Raw genomic sequence first — 19,889 nt, forward strand, 5'->3', positions numbered from 1 at the left:
AGATCTAGTAGTGGTACTGCTGGATCAAAGGGTATACAGAATTATATAGTCCTTCTGTCATAGTTTCAAATGGTTCTCCAGAATGGCTGGATCATTTCACAATTCTACTAACAATGCATTAGTATACTCCAGCCGAGTTTTCCCACTTCCCCACCAACATTTATCATTTCCCCTTTTTTGTCATTTTGGTTTCTGTTTTTGCAAGGCTATGGGGTTAAGTGACCTGCCCAAGGTCACACAGCTAGATAATCATTAAGTATCTGAGGCTGGATTTGAACTCAGGTCCTCTCGACTCCAGGGCTGGTGCTGTATCTGCCTTTTTTGTCATTTGGACAATTTGATAAGTGAGGTAAAACTTCTTTTAATTTGCATTTTTTTTCTGATCAAGTGTTTTACAGCATTTTTTCCGTATGGTTACAGATAGTCATATAGTCTGAAAACTGCCTGCTTGTATTCTTTGACCATTCATCAATTTGGGAATCACTTTTTTTTTTAAATCTTGACTTAGTTTTCTGTAATTTGAGAAATGTGGCTTGTAGAAGAGAGAACTGTTGTAAAATTCCCCTCCCCCACTCCCAATTTTCTGTTTTCATTATAATTTTAGTTGCATTGGTTTTATTTGTGCAAAAACTTTTAAAATTTACGGTTTTGTAATATTCTCTTTATCTTGTTTGGTTCTAAATTCTTTCCTTATCCACAAATCTGATGATGTTTGTCTTTCATTCTCAAAGACCATGATAAGTGAATTGGATTTAAGTGAGGGGGGGCTGTACTAAGTCATCTGAGTCCAATGGTCAGATATAAATCACGAAGACTCTGGATGTGAGGCAGTCATGGTTACATGACTTGCCCAAAGTCAAAGAGCAAGAGGTTAGATTTGAACTCAGATCCTCCTGACTTCTGAGCTAGTACTCTATCCACTGCATCATCTAGATGCTCATAAATCTGACAAATGAAATGATTCCATGGTCCCTTATAGTATATAACCATTTTGACTTTATCTTGGTAAACAATGTGAGATGTTGATCTGTACTTAATCTCTGCCATACTGTCCAGTTTTTCCAACAGATTTTGTCAAATAATGAGTTTTTGTTTCAAAAGTTTAGAATATATCCAAGGGTTTATTATTTATATTACTACAGTTTATTATATAGTAAATTAATATCAGCCATAATAATGTAATTTGTACCTAATCTATTCTTACTGATTCACCACTCTATTTTTTTTAAAGATTTTATTTAAGTTTTGAGGGTTTTTTTTTGGCAAGGCAATGGGGTTAAGTGGCTTGCCCAAGGCCACACAGCTAGGTAATTATCAAGTGTCTGAGACTGGATTTGAACCCAGGTACTCCTGACTCCAGGGTCAGTGCTTTATCCACTGCGCCACCTAGCCACCCCTTTTGAGTTTTGAGTTTTACAATTTTTCCTCCCAATCTTACCCCCCCCAAGGAAAGCAATTTGCCAGTCTTTATTTTGTTTCCATGTGTACATTGATCCAAATTGAGTGTGATGAGAGAGAAATCACATCCTTAAGGAAGAAACTAAAAGTATAAGAGATAACAAGATCATACAATAAGATATCTGTTTTTTTCCCCTAAATTAAAGTGAATAGTCCTTGAAATCTGTTCAAACTCCACAGCTCTTTATCTGGATACAGATGGTATTCTCCATTGCAGACAGACCAAAATGGTCCCTGGTTGTTGTGCTGATGGAACGAGCAAGTCCATCAAGGTTGAACATCACCCCCATGTTGCTGGTAGGGTGTACAGTGTTACCACTCTATTTTTAATAATTAAAACTTTACAAATACAGTTTGAGATCTGGTATGGTTAGATTACCTTCTTTCACATTTTTTTAAACCAATTTTCTTGATACTCTGGAGCTGTTGTTCTTCTAGATGAACTGTTATTATTTTTTGGCTCTATAAAACAATTTTTGATATTCTGATTGGTATGGAATTGAATAGATCAATATAGGTAGAATCGTTATTTTTATTATAATGGTTTGGCCTACCCATGAACTAATTTTTTCTAATTGTTTAGAGCTAAATTTATTTGTCCAAAGTGTTTTACAGTTATGTTCAAATAGTTCCTGGAAAGAACTGCAAACTTTTAACAACAATCATATGAAAGAATGCTACAAATCTCAAGTAATAAAAGAAAAGCACACATAAAGTAACCCTGAGGTTTTGTATCATGCTCAGCAAACTGGCAAAGATAACAAAGATGGGAATAACTGTGTACAACACAAAGCAACTGGTAATAAAATCTTAACACTTCAAATCAAATTTTGGAGTGTCAGACATTTTTTCTTAGCCTAAGCCCACTTAGGAGTAGAGGTCAGTGATACTGGATGGGGTATGGACCCTGGGGGGGGCGGGGTGTCTATAGATGTAGCACCAATGGTGGGCATTGGAAGCAGCTGTGACAGTCACAGCAACAGCTTTGGGAGTTCTCAGTCCACACAGAACAAAGAGAATGGATAATTAGTTAAAAAGAAATGATAGGGAACCCTTTGTTAGGTCTGGGCACAGTTGGCACTGATTCTCCTGCCCCATATTAATAGTTCTGGATTGCAGTTTCAAGGCAAAGAGAATCCTAGAGCTTGTGGTTGCAAGGCAGCAGGGCACTTTCCTGTGTAAAATCCAGAGCTCAGGTCAGACCATCTTGGAAACAATGAGAACATGAGACCCTGCCCCACAAAATAGCTCAGAAAATAGCAGCTTGAAAACCTTAAACTTGGAACAGCATCTTCCCACCTCAACTTTAACATAAAATTCAAAGTCAAGAAATAGGTTCTAAAAAATGAGGAAAACAACAGAAAAAGAGGTTGACCATAAAAAGCTATTCAGGTGGGAGGAAAGACACAAACTCAGAAGACCATAATGTGAAAACAGCTATGAGCAAAGCCTGAAAGAAAAATGCTATTTGGATAAAAGTCCAACAAGAATTTCTTAAAGAATTAAAAGTGATAGTATGAGTGGATGTAAGAAAACTATGAATAGAGAATTAAGTTTGGTGAGAGGCACAAAAATATTGAAGAATAAACAGAATTGGTCTAATGTTAACAAGGTACAAAGATTCACTGAAGAATCTTTAAAAAACAGAATAGTGGGGTGGCTAGGTGGTGTAGTGGATAGAGCACCGGCCTTGGAGTCAGGAGTACCTGGATTCAAATCTGGTCTCAGACACTTAATAATTACCTAGCTGTGTGGCCTTGGGCAAGCCACTTAACCCCATTTGCCTTGCAAAAACCTAAACCAAAAACCAAAAACCAAAACAAACAAAAAAAAAAACCAGAACAGGTCTGGGCTGAGATGGCAATAGCACAGGAGTCTCTCCTAGGTGTTCTCTCCAAAATATTTCAAAGATCTTAGAATTATGACTCTAACTAAACTTTTGAGAGATAGAACCCACAGAAATTGGTTCTTTCCAGCATTCATTTGTGTCTAATTTCTTTGAAGTACCATTTACCCATCTTAATATTTTTTACATGAATATTGCTTTGGTAATTTAGCTGGTTTAATTGCTGTGCAGTATTTTTGTACTGAACTGCCACTTTAAAAAAAGGCAATTCTCCACTCCAGCCCAGGGTAACCTGGAAAATAGTGGAAAAGCTCTGCTCCATGGGGTTGGAGTGGAGGCCCCACCAACCAGAGTGAAGAGGTTTCAGACTCCTGGAAGCAGGCCTTGGGCACCTGGGAGTCAAGGCTCCCAACAACAGGCAGTTTTCTGACTTGCACCCTTGGAAGCACCGGGTACAACTTGTAGTGATCAGCGGATAGACTTTCACTGGAGCAAGCATGAAGCCCAGATCCAGGAAACAGAAGCAGGCAGGAGCCTCCAGGCAACTGAGCCCTGAGTGCTCAGCCCACAAAGGTAGGGGAGTGGAGAGAGACTTCAGAGGTCTGTCCTCTGTCCCTGAAACAGGACTCTGGGACTCTGACCACATTCAGATCCTGATCCCAGTCTAGGCCCTTCATAGAATGGGATTCCTCCCCCCAAGCCCCATGGCAGAGGGGTACGCTTGTGGTCATTAACAGACTAGGAAAGCAGACAGCTTTAGACACTGAGGTTCTTGGGGGGGTGTGCGTCCCAATAATACTCAAAAGTTCAGGAAGCACCCCCAAACCAGACACTGTCTGGGGAAATGAGTAAACAGAGAAAAAAGAGGAACGCCATTGAGAAATACATCTCAAGGATCAAAATACTCAATTTGAAGATGAGGAAGCACAAGCTCCTGCAGCTAAAGACTCCAAGAAAAATGGAAGTTGGGCTCAGGCTATGACAGAGCTCAAAAAAGATTTTGAAAATCAAGTTAGGGAGATAGAAGAAAAATTGGGAAAAGAAATGAGATGCAGGAAAAACATGAAAGAGACAGCAGCTTAGGCAAGGAGATCCAAAAAATGCTGAAGAAAATAACACTGTAAAAACTAGCATAAGTCAAATGGACAAAACAGTTCAAAAAGTTGAGAAGAATGCTTTAAAAAGCAGAATTGGCCAGATGGATAAGGAGATAAAATTCTCTGAGGAAAACAAATCCTTCAGATGTACAATGGAGCTAAAGGAAGCTGATGACTTTATGAGAAGTCAAGACACAATACTTCAACACCAAAAGAATGAAAAATTAGAAGAAAATGTGTAACATCTCATTGAAAAAACAAATGATCTGGAAAACAGATTCAGGAAAGATAATTTTAAAATTACTGGGATACTGTGAAAGCCATGATCAGGAAAAGAGCCTTGACCTCATTTTTAAAGATATCCTACAGGAAAATTGCCCTAATATCTTAGAAGCAGAGGGTAAAATAGAAAGTGAGAGAATCCACCAATCTCCCCCCCCCCCAGAAAGAGATCCAAATAAAAACCCCCCAGTTATATTATAGCCAAGTTCCAGAACTCCCAAGTCAAAGAGAAAATATCACAAGGAACCAGGACACAATTCAAACATCGTGGAGCTACAGTCAGGATCACACAGGACTTAGCAGCAACTACATTAAGGGCTCGTAGGGCTTGGAATATAATATTCCAGAAGGCAAAAGAGCTTGGAACACAATGGAGAATCAATTGCCCAGAAAATCTGAACATCCTCTTTCCAGGGGGAAAAGATGGACTTTCAATGAACCAGGGGAATTTCAAAAGTTCCTGTTGAAATGACCAGAGCTCGGGGCGGCTAGGTGGCGTAGTGGATAAAGCACCAGCCCTGGAGTCAGGAGTACCTGGGTTCAAATCCGGTCTCAGACTCACTTAATAATTACCTAGCTGTGTGGCCTTGGGCAAGCCACTTAACCCCATTTGCCTTGCAAAAAAAAAAAATGACCAGAGCTGAACAGAAGGGTAAAATATGAGGGACTTAATGATAATGAACTGCATCTACTCCTATATAAAAAAAAAATGATGCTGATGATACTCATAAGAAACTTCTCGTTTGATAGAGCAGGTAGAAGGAGCTCATAGATGAAGCACAGGAGAGAGCTGAAGATATGCTATATTGTAAGGATGGAATCAATGGCTAAAAGGGAAATGCACTGGGAGTAAGGGAAAGGAGAGGTGTAATAGGCTAAGATATTTTGTATAAAAGGTTTTTGTTTTACAATGAGCTTTTGCAATGACATGGAAGGGGGGAAGGTGAGGAGGAATGAGGGAACCTTCACTCTCATCAGAAATGACTGAGAGAGGAAACAGCATACACAGTAAACTCAATAGCGTATTGACATCTAGAGTAAAAAGGAGAGGGGGGAAAGGGGGTGGGTGATAGAGAGGGTAGATCATAGGAGAGAATAGTCAGATATAACATTTTCTTTTTCACTTCTTGCAAGGTGCTGGGATTGGTTGGCCTGTCCAGAACCACGGGGCCAGGTGGTTGCTGGGTCTCAGGGGTGGTATGTGGGCTCGGGGCCTCTTGGCCCCAGGGCCAGGGATCAGTCTGCTGCACTGCTCAGCTACCCTACAGCACATTTTAGAAGAGGGACAGAGTGAGAGGAGAGAGAAAATCTTATGATAAACAATGTGATCCACACAAGACAGAGTTGATTTTTTTCCCTCTTTCTTTTACTTTATTTCTCATGAGCTTCTATATTTTTTGGGGAGGGGCTATTATGTTTACTCTTAAACAAGAACAGTCTAGTAATGGATAAAAAAAAATCACTTGTACAAAAATATTTATAACAGCTCTATTCATGGTGGCAAAGAACTGGAAGTTAAGCCAATGTCCTTCACTTGGAGAATGGCTTAATGAAATGTGGTATGTGTATGTGATAGAACACTGTCGTTCTACTGGAGGCCAGGAGGGATGGGAGTTCAGGGAAGCCTGGAGATTTGCATGGATTGATGCTGAGTGAGATGAGTAGAACCAGAGGAACATTGTGCACCCTAGCAGCAACATGGGAGTGATGATGAACCTTGACGGGCTTGCTCATTCCATTAGTGCAACAATCAGAAACAATACTTTGTTTTTCTTCCTTAAGGATATGATTTCTCTCTCATCACATTTAACTTGGATCAATGTATACCATGGAAACAATGTGGGGACTAGCAGAATTGCCTTGGGGGGGGGCTAGATTAGGGGGAAAATTGTAAAAATTCAAAATAAAAAAAAGAATAGGTCAAATGAAAAAGGAGGTACAAAAAAATTAAATAACTTCTGGGGGGGCAGCTAGGTGGCAGAGTGAATATAGCACCAGCCCTGGAATCAGGAGGTCCTGAGTTCAAATCTGACCACAGACACTTAATTCATACTTGGCTGACAAGTCACCTAACCCCATTACTTTGTCTTTTTAAAAAAATTTTTTAGGGTCGGTGCTTTATCCACTGCGCCACCTAGCTGCCCCTTAACCCCATTACTTTGTAAAAACCAAACCAAAAACTAAATTCCCAGACACTGGGGGAAAAAACAATCAGCATCAGTCAAATAAAAAAGAATTACTAATCTGGAAAAAGAGAATGAAAAGAGATCATTTAAGAATCACTGGTCTTCCTGCAAGCCTTAATTGAAAGGGGGGGGGGAAGAACCTAGACATCCTATTTCAAGAAATTATCAAGGAAACTTGCATTTATATTTTAAATCTAGAGGGGTAAAAATAGAAATTGAAAAAATGCCAATCACCTGAAAGAGACCCTAAAATGAAAATTCAGTCAAATTCTAGAGCTCCTAAGTCAAAGAAAATATTGTAAGAAGTCAGAAAGAAACAATTCAATCATTATGAAGACATGGTGAAGATCACACAAGCTTTACCAACTTCCACATTTAGAGAGAGCAAAGGGCATCTGTCATGACCAGGAAGCACAGGGTTTTAGGTTGCTTACCAGGCAGGAAGGTGGCCTGAGGAGAGGGCTGGGACACCACCAGGCAGCTCAGGGAGTCACAGTACGCCATGATGCGGCACCTCCCTTCCTGTGACACTGTGAAGGCCTTCTGAAACTGATACTTGCGCTGGGTCTGGCTGAAAGGCAGACAGTTCTGGAAACGTGCCTGGGTGCTGCCTGGCTGAGCAGAACCTGAGCCATGCTGGGCCACAAGCACCTTTAGTTCCTGAGGAGCCAACCACAAAAATGCATCAAGAGCACATTCTTGGTGTACTCAAAGGGCCAGTCTGTGGAAAACAAACTAAATCTGGCCTGCTGCAGCTACTGCTGCTGATCCTCTTTAGTGGCTTTGTGACCTTCTGTCATGCCCAGGTTTAGGCAGTCCCAGGATCCCCTGGATCTGACCTGACCCAACAGACCATAATTCACACTGGGGCTTGAGAGTCAGGGGATGAGGCTTCTTAAAATCAGGGACTTAGTGAGTCCCTCCCCCTGGGAGAACCTTGGCATCCTGGGTGCTGATGGGAGAACAGTCTGGAGGGGAGAGTTCAAAGATCCCCTCTAGCTTAGGCTGTGAACACCCCACCCCTTCTGAGTTTTCATCACACCAAATTACAATTGTTAAACAACCAAACTCTGGTGAGTCTTAAGTGGAAGTACCACAGAGCTAGCTACAACAACCCTCAGAGACAAAGGTGTGTCCATGAACAAAAATTCATAAGGGAAAAACAAACAAAAAAAATTAATGAGCTGAGTATGTGGCTAAAAAAAACCAACCAATATATCAAAATAGGCCGAAGAGGAAATCCTCAAAATTAAGGGTGACCTGTATAAAAAGTCAGTAGAATTGTTAAAAGCACCAGCTATCTCTAAAAAGGGAGCCTCTAGGGGTGGCTAGGTGGTGCAGTGGATAGAGCACCGGCCTTGGAGTCAGGAGTACCTGGGTTCAAATCCAGCCTCAGACACTTAATAATCACCTAGCTGTGTGGCCTTGGGCAAGCCACTTAACCCCACTGCCTTGAAAAATCTAAACAAACAAACAAACAAACAAATAAATAAATAAAGGGAGCCTCTAAAGTGTAACAATAGCTATATTCACTTCTTCAAACAGCCAATTCCACACAAGAAGCCTAGTGGTACCCATGGCCCTTTTACCATCTTGATGGTGCTCCTCTGGCCAGTTCAACAATTGCTCTCCCAAATACAGTGCCCGGCCTGAGCATGAGGCTCCATCCGGGGTCTTCTTCCTTCTTTCCTCCCTCCCTCCCCCCTAGTTATTTTGTACACAGTGGCCTCCTCCTCCTCTCCATCCACCTGCCAAACTACATTCCTAAAGCACAGGTCTGACCACAGCAGGGAATGGGAGAAAACAAAAACTGCTCTGCATTTTGCCACAGAAAGCTGACTTCCAGCCTCAGCATCCTTGCTCTTCTCTTTGACAGCCCACCTCCCCTCTCTCCTTGTCTTTGCACAGGCTGTGCCTGGATATGACTAGAATAGAGTCCCCTTACCCCTCTTCAAAAGGGTTTTCCCAAGCCATTGTTCTGCCAGGGTCTGACCCATACAAAGTGCTTGCTAAGTCCTTGCTGATCAATTGATGGATGTGCTCCCCCCACCTCCAAACTGCTTTCTATTTCGTATCTGACCATTCAGGAGAGGGGCTTTGTTACCTGGACATGATTTCGAAGCTTGTTGCATTCGTCTGAGAGGACTTGCAGCTGGAGCCTGCACTGGGCTGATTCCAGCTCTGCCTCCTTCCTCAGCATCTGCTCCTTGAGTAGGGAACTAGAAAGAGAAGCCAGCACCAGCAGCCCTGAACAAGGTGCCCCTCAATAAGTGGGCTCCCCACCACATCCTACACACATGTCCCCCATGCCTGCACTGCTTCCCACAAAAGGATTTTTGGCTTCTGCCTCCCAGACCCATTTCTCAAAAATGTTTCATTTTGTTGCTCTTAAACCTTTAGTTTGCTCCTCTGTCATCCTACCTCTAGAATCTTCAGCTTCTTCCTGTCCACTGGCTCCTGCCACCTTACACACACACACACACACACACACACACAGACTTCTTAGAGCCAGGAACAACAACAAAGAGGCATTTCCTTCCTCTCCTTCACTCACTCTGTAATCCCAAGCAAACTGCCCCCGAACTCCCCACTCCCCCGCACCTGCCCTCACCTTTCTTGACCTCTCTATGGCTTTGACTCTTCTGAGATACTTCCAGTTGTCTCCATCTCTCCGTCACACCAGTAACTGTGGGTGCACCCCCCGGATTCTGACCTGGACTCCTTTCTCTGAACTCGCCTTCAGCAGCTCCTATTATAGGCTTTATAATCACCATCTCTAAGCAGATGTCTCTTAGAGGTGTGCTTTCCAGTTCTTCTCTCTCCTGATTTCTAAGCCCACATCATAAACCGCCCAATGGCAACTTCGTAAACTTACCACGTTTAAAAAAGAACACAATGTGTTTTCCTCAAAATCCACCTCTTAAGGGAACCACTACTTCCTTAGGCTTGTAAGCTCTGCCTTACCTTTAATTGCTCACTCTCCTGCACCTCACCAATTCACTGTTGCTAAGTCTTGCTTGTCTCTACCTCCACAATATTTCTTGCATCTGACTCTGCAGACCCTTGTTCCCTTTCAGTGACACTACTACAGGGTCCTGTCTCCCTGCCTCCAGTCTTTCCTCTAAGTGGCCCAATGGATGTTCAGTGTGGAGAACTAACCTGGCTACTTCCCTATTCCAAAAATTCCAGTTAGGGCTTTATCCTCTCTGTGGTTCTCAACCTCTCTTTCCAGCCTTGTCACTCCCCTCACTCCTGCACATTGTGACCCAGGTCTCCATCTGTCTCCTAGGAAGGCCCTCCCTTCCAACCCAATGTGGCTTCAGAGCATCTCCTATGTGAAGTTCTTCCTGACCCTACTTTGTTAGTGTCTTCCCTCTTTAACTCTTGAATTTAACCACACTCCATTAATTTTGTACTTCTTCTCTTTGATTATTATTCTGTAAATACTTCTAAAACATAAGTTTCCCCTATGAGAATCCAAGTTCCCTGAAATAGGAAGTGACTCATTCTTTGCATCAGTGGCACTCAGCAGTGTCTGACAGACACAAAGAGTCTCTTAACCAAGGCTCACTGACCCATTGCATGTATGCCATCCCTTCTAGAACCCTCTTGAAAAACTTCCAAAGAAATTAACAACATGGCATCTGACCACCAGGACAACATTCTATACTTCTCCACCCAAGGGAAGTAAGTACTCCAAAGGCATCTGCCTTTAGATAAGAGGGTGGGCCTGTCCCCACCCTCCATCCAGCCTGGGCCCTGTCCCTGTCCACAGAGCACCAGCTGTGAGGGAATCCAGGCATTCAGCAGGAAGGAAGGAAAAGGCAGTCACTAGGGAACATGCTAAACATCTGGAGGATGCTGAGTACATGCTGCATTGCCCGCTAGTGTAAGCTCTTTGAGGACAGGCTCCTTTGGCTCATACCCTCCCCATGTGTGCATAACACAAAACTGGAATCCAAGGCACATTTGTTGAACTGAATCAGCAATTCTCCCACATTGTGACTTCTGAATCCTGACACATCATACCTCAAGACCACCATCAGGATACAGAAATTGTAATGTGGATTCAACTCAAAAAACATTTCTTAAATTTCTATTCTGTGTTAGGTGCAGGTAGGGGAAGGTACAAGAAGAAAAACCAAGAATCCCTGCCCTCACAGAGCTTACTGTCTACTGGGTGGGGGTGGGGGTAATAGAACATGTTCACAAATGAGGGGCATGGTCAAGCAGCAGGAGGTGACAGGACTAGTCTTGAAGAGGACTAGTAAAAAATGAACCTGGCAGGTAGCAGGGAGATTATAGGGGATTTCAATGCCAGATTAAAGTTATAAACTCTACCATAAGAACTGGCAGCAGTGGAAAAGGTGCTTGCCAAAGATTGCAGGGGGCTCTTCAAGCAAAACTGCTGACATGCTTCTTGGATTATGGGAGAGAGGGAGTTTTCTTTTGGTCTGGTGGTCATTGAGGTCACACTACAACTTGGCTTGCATTTGATCCTATAGGCAGTTTGAAAAAGATAAGCCTAATAACTCACATTTATAGAGCACCTCCTAGGGCTCAGGCTGCTTGGAGAAGAGACCAGAAAGGGGAGAACAATGAAGAGGCTGAAGCCTCTAGGCAAGAGGTGATAAAGGATGGAATGAGAGTGATCCAAACTTGACAATGGACTGGATATGGCAGGAAGGGAGGGAGAGGAGGAAGAGGAAAGTGTGAGTCTGGGTGTGGGTATGGGGGGGGGGGGAGGTAAACCTGGGTGAACAGAGGATGCTGGTGTCCTTGACACCAGTGGAAAGGAAGGATGGGATCTGGGAGGAACAGGAAGAGGTCCGCTCTCTATGTATTATTGATGGTGAGGTGCTCCCAGGACATTCTGATGGAGATGCCCACTTGGAGATGAGAGGGCTGAACAGATAGATACATGTGTGAGCAGATCATTCAATCTATGGGAGTTCATTTTAAAAATGAGTAATAACCATAGTTAAAGTCTACCTGGTACTTTAAGATTACAAAATGCTGCCCTTCTTTGATTCTCACACCAACCCCAGGAGGGAAGGGAGATGCTATTGTTATTTACATATAACAGCTCAGGAAACTGAGACTTTGAGATTAAGTGACTGCTGGGAGTCTGAGGGAGGATCTGAAATCAGGTCTTCTTGACTCCCAAATTCAGAGTATTACCCACTGCACCAACTTGTTTCCTAAGAAATGCCTGCAGAGAATCAAAAGTGAACATGACAAGCAGACCCCTTTCCTTCTACCTTTTCATGCGCTCCTGTTCACTGGTATCCAGGGCTTTTAGGGTTCGGGCATAGAGAACCACAATGTCTGAGCGTTTGGCTTTCTTGTTGCACTAAAGAGAATGAAGGAAAAGCATTAATGTTGTTAATGAAGGATTCCTCTCTGATTCACACCCAAACCAGAGTTGGAGGCCCTGATGCTTCAGCAAGACTAAAGGTGAGGTAGCCCCTCCTTATGTGGCACCATGTGGGCTGGGGAAAAGCACCCCTAGGAGACACAGGGCTGTCATTACCCACTCCCTCTGGAGGACTCCCTCCTTGTTGCCGCTCTGGCTGTGCCTTCCACTGAGTTCCAGAGGCTCTACCCAAGTCACCACAGAAACCAGACCACCTTGCTGCTCCTCAAAATCTGTGGGCTCAGGCTGACCATCGGTTATCCCCACCCTTGTTAGTCAACCTTCTTCTCTGGTCACCCTTAGGATCACAGGGTCTCAGGTTTAGAAATGGAAGGAGCCTTAACAATCACCTAGTCTAGCTCCTTGACCTACTGAGAAAGATGCCAGGGACAGAGGTGGGCCCCAAATGCAGAGTACCCCGACTCCAGGGCCTTTCAGGTGCTTTCCATTTCTCTTCTATTTCTCTGATGCTAGTCACTGGCAGAAATATCCTGTAGCTCAATTCCCCCACCCCCCACTCTTTTCTAGATCCAACACCCATGGTTCTTCCAAAGCAATGGTGTCATTTCGTAATGCACGGCAATGGCTGCCTAGTCTTCTTGGGTAGTGACCAAAATATCTGGTCATGGAAATGGCACATAACATCCCTCTCCAGGCTAAGATGAGGCAGGGAACAATGGCATTTCTGGAAGAAAACAACCTACATGAGAGGTCTTTAACCTGGGGTCTGTAACTTCATTTAAAAACATTCTGATAAGGGTATTTCAATATAATTGATTGCCTTTGTAATCCTGTGAGTTCTCCTTTATCATTTACAGACAGTAAAGGGAGAGAGCCCACAGGCTAAAGGGGTCTGAAACACAAAGCAAATGAAGAACCTCTTGTCTAAAGTAAATCAAAAACATCCAATTTTTGAGGAACATTTTTGTGCCTGCTATAAACAAGGGAGAAAGGAGAGGGGTCCAGGATGACTCTAAACTGTAAAGGTGGCTGAGGAAGAGGAGGATGACTGCAGAGGGGAAGGGTCCAGGAGGAGACAGGTATTTAGAGAGAGAAAGAGATAGGCTTAGTCCTGGACATCATGATTTGGAGGAGTTGACGGGACGACTGGGTGGAGGACCAGCAGACAGGTGCTAGAGTTCAGGAGAAAATATTAGGGTTGGACACACACATTTGGACAGTCAAACCTATGAGATTGCCTGAAATGAGCAAGAGTGAGAAAAGAAGTGGTCCCAGGTTAAAGCCCAGTTAGTCCCCCAATGAAGAGGCTGAAGAGATGGCAGAGCGGTGGCCTCAAAGCCAAGAAAGCAGGGAATGTGGCACATGGGGGAGGCCCTCTTACAGTGTCAAAAGCCAAGGCTAGATCAAGGGAGTGTGAGGACTGAAACTAAGTCATCAGCTCTAGTGCCTGAGATCCCTGGAAGCCTTGGGGGAGGACTGCAGGAAGGAAAACCAAGCTGCAGGGCTAGAATTCAAAGTGAGTGCAGCTATGGTGGCAGCAAGGACAGGAGATGACAGGAGAAACCTGAGAACGTGTGTAGGCAGTGGGGAAGGAACCAGGAGAGAAGCAGTGACTGAGTCTGCAATGGGTGGGAGGGCAGGGCTAGGGGCAGGGCCATTTCCCTTTGAGAGCCTGGAGCAAAGGAGGTGGGAGTCACAACAGAGAATTCTCTGCCAACTAGAAAGCAAGGACAGGTTCTGTGGGGAGTGTGACCCATGGTTGACCCAAGAAGAAACCGAGGAGGCCCAGGACAGAAGGAGGCTTGCACACCAGATGCCAGATCTAAAGAATGACTCAGGCCCTTCTAGGTAGCTGCCCACTTGTAGGAAGCTGTCTTCACACAAGGCAGACTCTATACCTGTGTACCAGGAAACTCAAGTATGTACCTGGGGACATTTCCCAGCTTGTCCTCTGAGCCATTTGGAGATGCACTTGTACCCAAAGAGGTGCCCACATCGCAGCGCAGAGAGTCGGTGGTCCCCAGCACTGGTCCACTGTTCAAAGCAGATGGCACAAGTGTCTCCTTCTTCTTCTTCCTCCTCAGGGCTGGTGGAAGCCTCAGACAGTGGAGGGAGTGGTTCAGGCTGCAGGGGAGATGGCTGCAGGGAAGTCATTAGAAAATGTAATTTTTCTGGTTAGGCAGCTGAGCACAGTGGCTCAGGGGCACTTCTGAAACCCAAGCAGGTCTGTTACCTGTTTGAGGGGGGCTTCTGCACCAGCAGCAGGAGCAGCATCTTGTGGGGCTGAAGGGTCCTCTGGCACAGCCTCTGCAGGAACCTCGCCAGAAACTGCAGGCGGGCACAGAAAAGAAAGTGCTGATAAAGAGGGCTGGGAAGGCTCTGGCAGTAAGGCCATGCTTTCTATCTCCCCATGAATCTTTGAACGGCTCCCAACTCCAGCCCATCCTCACTACAGCTGCCAAAGGTCTCAATAATGAACCAGACTAGGGACTCCTCAACTCAATAACCCTCTGGGGTCCCCTCTTGCCTTGAGGGCCTATGCCAGCTGGCTACAGCCTTATGGACCATTCCCTCTCCATTGTCCTTTAGGGTGCAGACAGACACTCGGCTCCATCTCCCTGCTTTGGTTCTGCTGTCCTGCATCCTTCTTCCATCCTTCCTTTCCAGCTCTATCCTCAAGTCTCTCTTCCTTCAACAGGAAGCCTCACCCCCCGCCCCCCGCAGCTATTGAAAACTTCCCACACTATCTTGCACTAAATTTCTGTTTCTTCTCTTAGGTACCTACATATCCATGCACTGACATCCTTGTTTGACTTCCCCATTAGAATGTCAGCTTATGTGTCTGCATTCAGTCCAAATGGTAGCTTAAGAAAAGCTGGTTGATTGATTAATAAAAGGATGGACTCTGAGGAGCTCTGAAATTCTGAGCAACACTGAACTTTGCATACAAAACCAGGAAAACAGGTTTGAAGCTCTGAAAAGATATGGAACTGATGGGGGGGGGGGGGAATGAACATCTTTATCTTTAGCTCTTTAAGCATGACAGCAGAAAGTAAAGCAGAATCCCATTATGTCAGGGTACCAAACAAACTTCAGACCTCAGGTCAAATTAAGTATGCACTTGGTAATGTCTCACATAGCCCTCTCCTGGTGTAACATGGAAAGTTTTAATGAAAGTATGGAGAAAGAGCCCAGTTGAGACCTTAACACAAGATGAAACACGTTTAGCTGGTGGTCATCTGTCCTAACTTCAGAGACTGTTCATCCAAATCCAACCTGGAGAATGCCTACCTCCTAGGTCCAAGGTATCTATGTCCTCTTCCTGGATGTTTATCTCCTCTTCCTCAGTGGAACTGTTATTTTCTGTATCTGAGCCACTGGACACATTGATGTCCACAGAGTCAAGGTCGTCATCATCATCCTCGTCTTCTTCTTCTTCTTCATCATCATCATCTTCTTCATCATCATCTCCACCATCATCATCATCGTTAGGGTTAGGAGGGTCTGGGGCTTGGAGTGATTGTGTCCTGTTAACTCGAAAGTACGTGTCCAGTGGGGCTCTTGATCTGCAGTGAAAAATAACTACATAATGGTGTGCTCAGACATTGTGCCAAACCAAGGAGGGTGTTTAAATGTTCCCTTCTGAAAAGAGGAAACAAGAGGGCTGAGCAGGGCCTGCAGGGACTGGGGGTGTGGAAGAAAGCTCATGGCTTCTAGGCAGCTTAGCTTTTACACCTGACATCTCTAGACGTGCATCCACAATGCACCTTGGTAAGGTGATGGAAGGTGGGAGGGAGGGCAGGGTGTGAGCAGGAAGGCTCCTGTCAGTCAGATCTAGCTCTGCTTCAGGTTGATAGTTTTTGGCATTCTTCTTTCCAAAGTGCTTTGAGCACTGCATAATAACTATCCAGGGAATGTCTTAAAAAGTGTTATTTATAAAAAATACCCACTTTTAGCTTCAATAGCTGCCTTTATGATGTTGAGTCAAATTTGGAAGTCCCCAGATGAACTGTTAAGAGATGATTTGCAATTGAAAAATTTTTTCTTTTCTTTTTTTTGGTTTTTGCAAGGCAATGGGGTTAAGTGACTTGCCCAAGGTCACCCAGCTAGGTAATTAAGTGTCTGAGGCTGGATTTGGATTCAGGTTCTCCTGACTCCAGGGCTGGTGCTCTATCCACTGCACCACCTAGCTATCCTGAAAAAGTACAATTTCTAACAGCTTGCCTGCTTCTAATAGAAAACAAGGGAGGTTCTAAGTACCTAATCAAATAGCTGGATTAAAAAAAGGAGAATTCACGTTTGTTTCTATTATCTATTCAAGAACCAGAAAAGGAGATCCATTCTTAGAAGAACACATATCAGACACACATGTGCATATTAAACAGTTTTTCATCTCTGAAGCTCCTAAACACTTCAACAGCTTCCAACAAATATCTGTTTTTTAAATCTATTTAAGGCAATGGGGTTAAGTGACTTGCCCAAGGCCACACAGCTAGGCAATTATTAAGTATCTGAGGCCGATTTGAACTCAGGTACTCCTGACTCCAGGGCTGGTGCTCTATGCACTATACCACCTAGCTGCCCCCAAATATCTGTTTTTTAAATTGGGAACAGACAAGTATGCTACTTGGGCAACAAAGTGATGAAGACTGCGTACATGTGAATAATTCTGTGCTGCAACCAAATAACACACAACATTAACCTGATCTATAACTAAGCAGGATGGATAAACTGGGCAGCTATAATGAGCAGGTCAAACCAGCAAACTAAACAGTTCAGGGACCCCTGTGCTCCTATTCCATCCACTCTGAGTGTTAGAGATTAGGAAGTAAAGTAGGTGGGCTGAGGAGCAGGCAGCTAACTGGTTGCAGATTCCTTCTCATTGGCCTCTCTCCATAACCCAGAAGATCCAGGTGTCCTCTCACCATGTGGCCTGAGGATAGGGGTGTAGTAGGCACGCAGAGTCACCTGGATGCTACAACATTCTAAAAGCTCCTGGGATATAAGGGTGGGTGCTTAAGTCAAACTGGCCTCAAGACCCCAATATCCTTCATTCCTCAATCATCAAGGAAGATCCGGGAGGGAGGGAGTTCCAGGAACATGGGACCTATGGGTTCACCTTGTAGCAATTCTAGCTGCTCAGATTCCCTTGGATGATAGATGCAGGCTTCTTCAGAAAGCCCAATTCTAAAAGATCAAAGACTTTCTATGTATCTTTAATTTAAAAAAATTTTTTAATTCTGCTATATCTCATACTATATGTTTCTTAAGGATATGATTTCTCTCTCATCACATTCAACTTAGATCAATGTATACTATGGGAATGATGTAAAAACTAACCAACTGCCTTCTCTGGGTGGGGGGGAAGCAAGATTGGGGAAAAACTGTAAAACTCAAAAATAAAAAAAATCTTTCTAAAATAAAACAAAAAGAAAGAAATCCCCTATTTAGTCCTTAGCTACGCAAGGTGAGAGAGAGCGAGAGATCAAGCGAGCCCTGGGGAACTCAAGAATTCTTTTCCTACCCAGGGCCTGGGTAAATAGAGTAAACCAGGGTATTATATATGATTTGCTTTAAGGAACCCTCCCTTCCTAAGTCCTTCTCCTACCACCTAAAACTATACTAGTCAAGATTGTCTGAGGCCACATTTGAACTCAGGTCCTGGCTCTAAGGCCAGTACTCTATACATTGCTAACTGCCCCAATCAGATTAGTTTTTGAGTTTGAGAGGCATTGAAAAAAAGGGGGGAGTTTTGATGGAGCCAGGCAGAGTGGATAATTTCAGGCAATAAGCGAAGGAAAAGGTAAAAGATTGGAAGAAGGTATGAAAAAGTTAAGTGTCATGGAAATTCTTCCTAGGCTCCAGTCTGCCTTCCTTTAGCACTTCAGTGTCTCACCTTTGCTGGAGAACAAGAGTTAGTGAGACCACTGTGGATGGCTGGCTCCTCCATAATGACTCAGAAACTTTGAGCAGGCTGGGCCCAGTCCCATGGAGCCACAGTGTGGAATGGGGCACACCAGATGTTATGTGGCTGGTGGGTCCAAAGTGCCTGCTCTATCCTGGAGTCACTTAGCAGCCTTTAGCTAGAAAGTCACAATTACAACCACCTTGCCCAGAGAAAATGAAGACTATGACAACAGGCAAAACTTAAGCAGGAGACAAATAACCCAGAGCCTTTTACCTAGTTGTCTTCTCCATCCCCACCCCCCAACTGTTAAGGAAATTAAGGATAATACCATCTGTCAAGACTTTGGAGGCCTGGAAACTGAAGTATTGTGCCCATCCTGGTCCACAAAGGATCCATCTGACTGCTAAAGCCACAAATGTTTTGACTGAAAAGATCCAAAAGGCAGAGAAAAGGACAGGGAGTTGTCCCTCCTCCTGCAAGTTTGGTCTACTTTACTTCACTAGGGCTTCCATCTCTACATAACCTAAGGCCAGGTCTTTCCCCTCTCTGGACCTAAGGGACCTCATCTGTCAAGAGAGGGATCAGACTCTGGGACACCTAAGGTCCTGTCAACACCCAGGGGAAGAACCTGCTCCCTGGTCAATGACTTCTCCTCTCCTCCAATGTCTTCTGGATTTGGCTTTGCAGACAGTGCTCCCCTATGCACCCCACAACCATTGGAGGCTTCTGCTGCAACAGAGAACAGCCAATCTCTACAGTCCTTAAACTTACCAAGCCCTCCCACTGTCCCCTCACATCCTTCCACCTTTCACCAGTGCCTAGAAGCTGTCCACATTGTGGTCTCATTTGCTGACCCCAGGCCCAGCAATCTCTTTACTGTCAGAGCCAGGGCTTCTCTTAACTTCCTTTTCATCTGGGTGGAGCTTTGGAGTCTGCTGACTACCCCTTCCTTGGGGACATTGCCAACACCAGCCTTTTCATACTTCCCATCTAGAGGAATGTTCCTTCTCTGTTGTCTTTGTTGGGTCACCCTTTACACTAGGCCTGTGTGGGGGCTCACACAAACATGCACATGTTCCCAACGGCTCTGGAAGGGAATCTTTCCTCACAACATTCTCTCTGCTCTCCCATTAGTATTCATTTCCACAGGTGTAGATGGGCAGTCAGGTGACCTAGTGGACAGACTGCTGAGGAGTCAGGGAGACCTCATCTTGCTAAGTTCAAATCTTGTCTCAGAGCCTATCAGCTGTGTGACCTAGGGCAAGTTGCTTAACTCTCTTTGCCTTAGTTTCCTCATCTGTAAAATGGGTTGGAGAAGAAATGGCAAACCACTCCAGTATCTTTGCCCAGAAAAACCCCAATGGGGTCACATAGAGTCAGACACAAAGCAGCAGCAGAAGACAGCTTCCCAATATACAGATCTGGCTCTACTCTCCTTCCATATCACCAAACTCCTGCCAGACGACACCTGGACATTTTGTAGCTATTTCAAAATCAACCTGTCCAAAACAGAACTTGGTCTCTTTCTCTCCCCATCCTTCCTGGCACCCAAGGTCACAACTTCAGATAGAACCTTGTTGAAGCAGCTCCCAAATCCAATAATTTCTGCCTCCACAGTATTTCTTAAATTTACCCCCTTCTCTACTCACAGGGCAATACTTGTTTTGACTACTGTAATACTCTCCCAATCTGGCCTCCCTGACTTGAGTTCCTCTCCTCTCCAGTCCATCCTCCC

The 19,889-nt window shown here is 44.3% G+C and overlaps 1 protein-coding gene across 3 annotated transcripts in view; it reads right to left on the bottom strand.

Annotated features, from left to right (window-relative positions):
* The window catches only part of RFWD3 (ring finger and WD repeat domain 3), a 39,247-nt gene that overhangs the window by 13,842 nt on the left and 5,516 nt on the right, over nucleotides 1–19,889 (bottom strand). For all 3 annotated transcript variants that reach the window (XM_074199510.1, XM_074199508.1, XM_074199516.1), the window contains exons 3-8: nucleotides 15,538–15,812; nucleotides 14,480–14,574; nucleotides 14,173–14,385; nucleotides 12,131–12,222; nucleotides 8,974–9,088; nucleotides 7,304–7,529 (exon numbers count right to left, since the gene is read on the bottom strand). In XM_074199510.1, coding sequence (XP_074055611.1) covers nucleotides 7,304–7,529; nucleotides 8,974–9,088; nucleotides 12,131–12,222; nucleotides 14,173–14,385; nucleotides 14,480–14,574; nucleotides 15,538–15,812 — 1,016 coding nt within the window. The remainder of the gene's footprint in view (nucleotides 1–7,303; nucleotides 7,530–8,973; nucleotides 9,089–12,130; nucleotides 12,223–14,172; nucleotides 14,386–14,479; nucleotides 14,575–15,537; nucleotides 15,813–19,889) is intronic.

This window comes from Macrotis lagotis, chromosome 1 (assembly GCF_037893015.1).
Source record: "Macrotis lagotis isolate mMagLag1 chromosome 1, bilby.v1.9.chrom.fasta, whole genome shotgun sequence".
NCBI classification, from domain to species: Eukaryota; Metazoa; Chordata; class Mammalia; order Peramelemorphia; family Peramelidae; genus Macrotis; species Macrotis lagotis.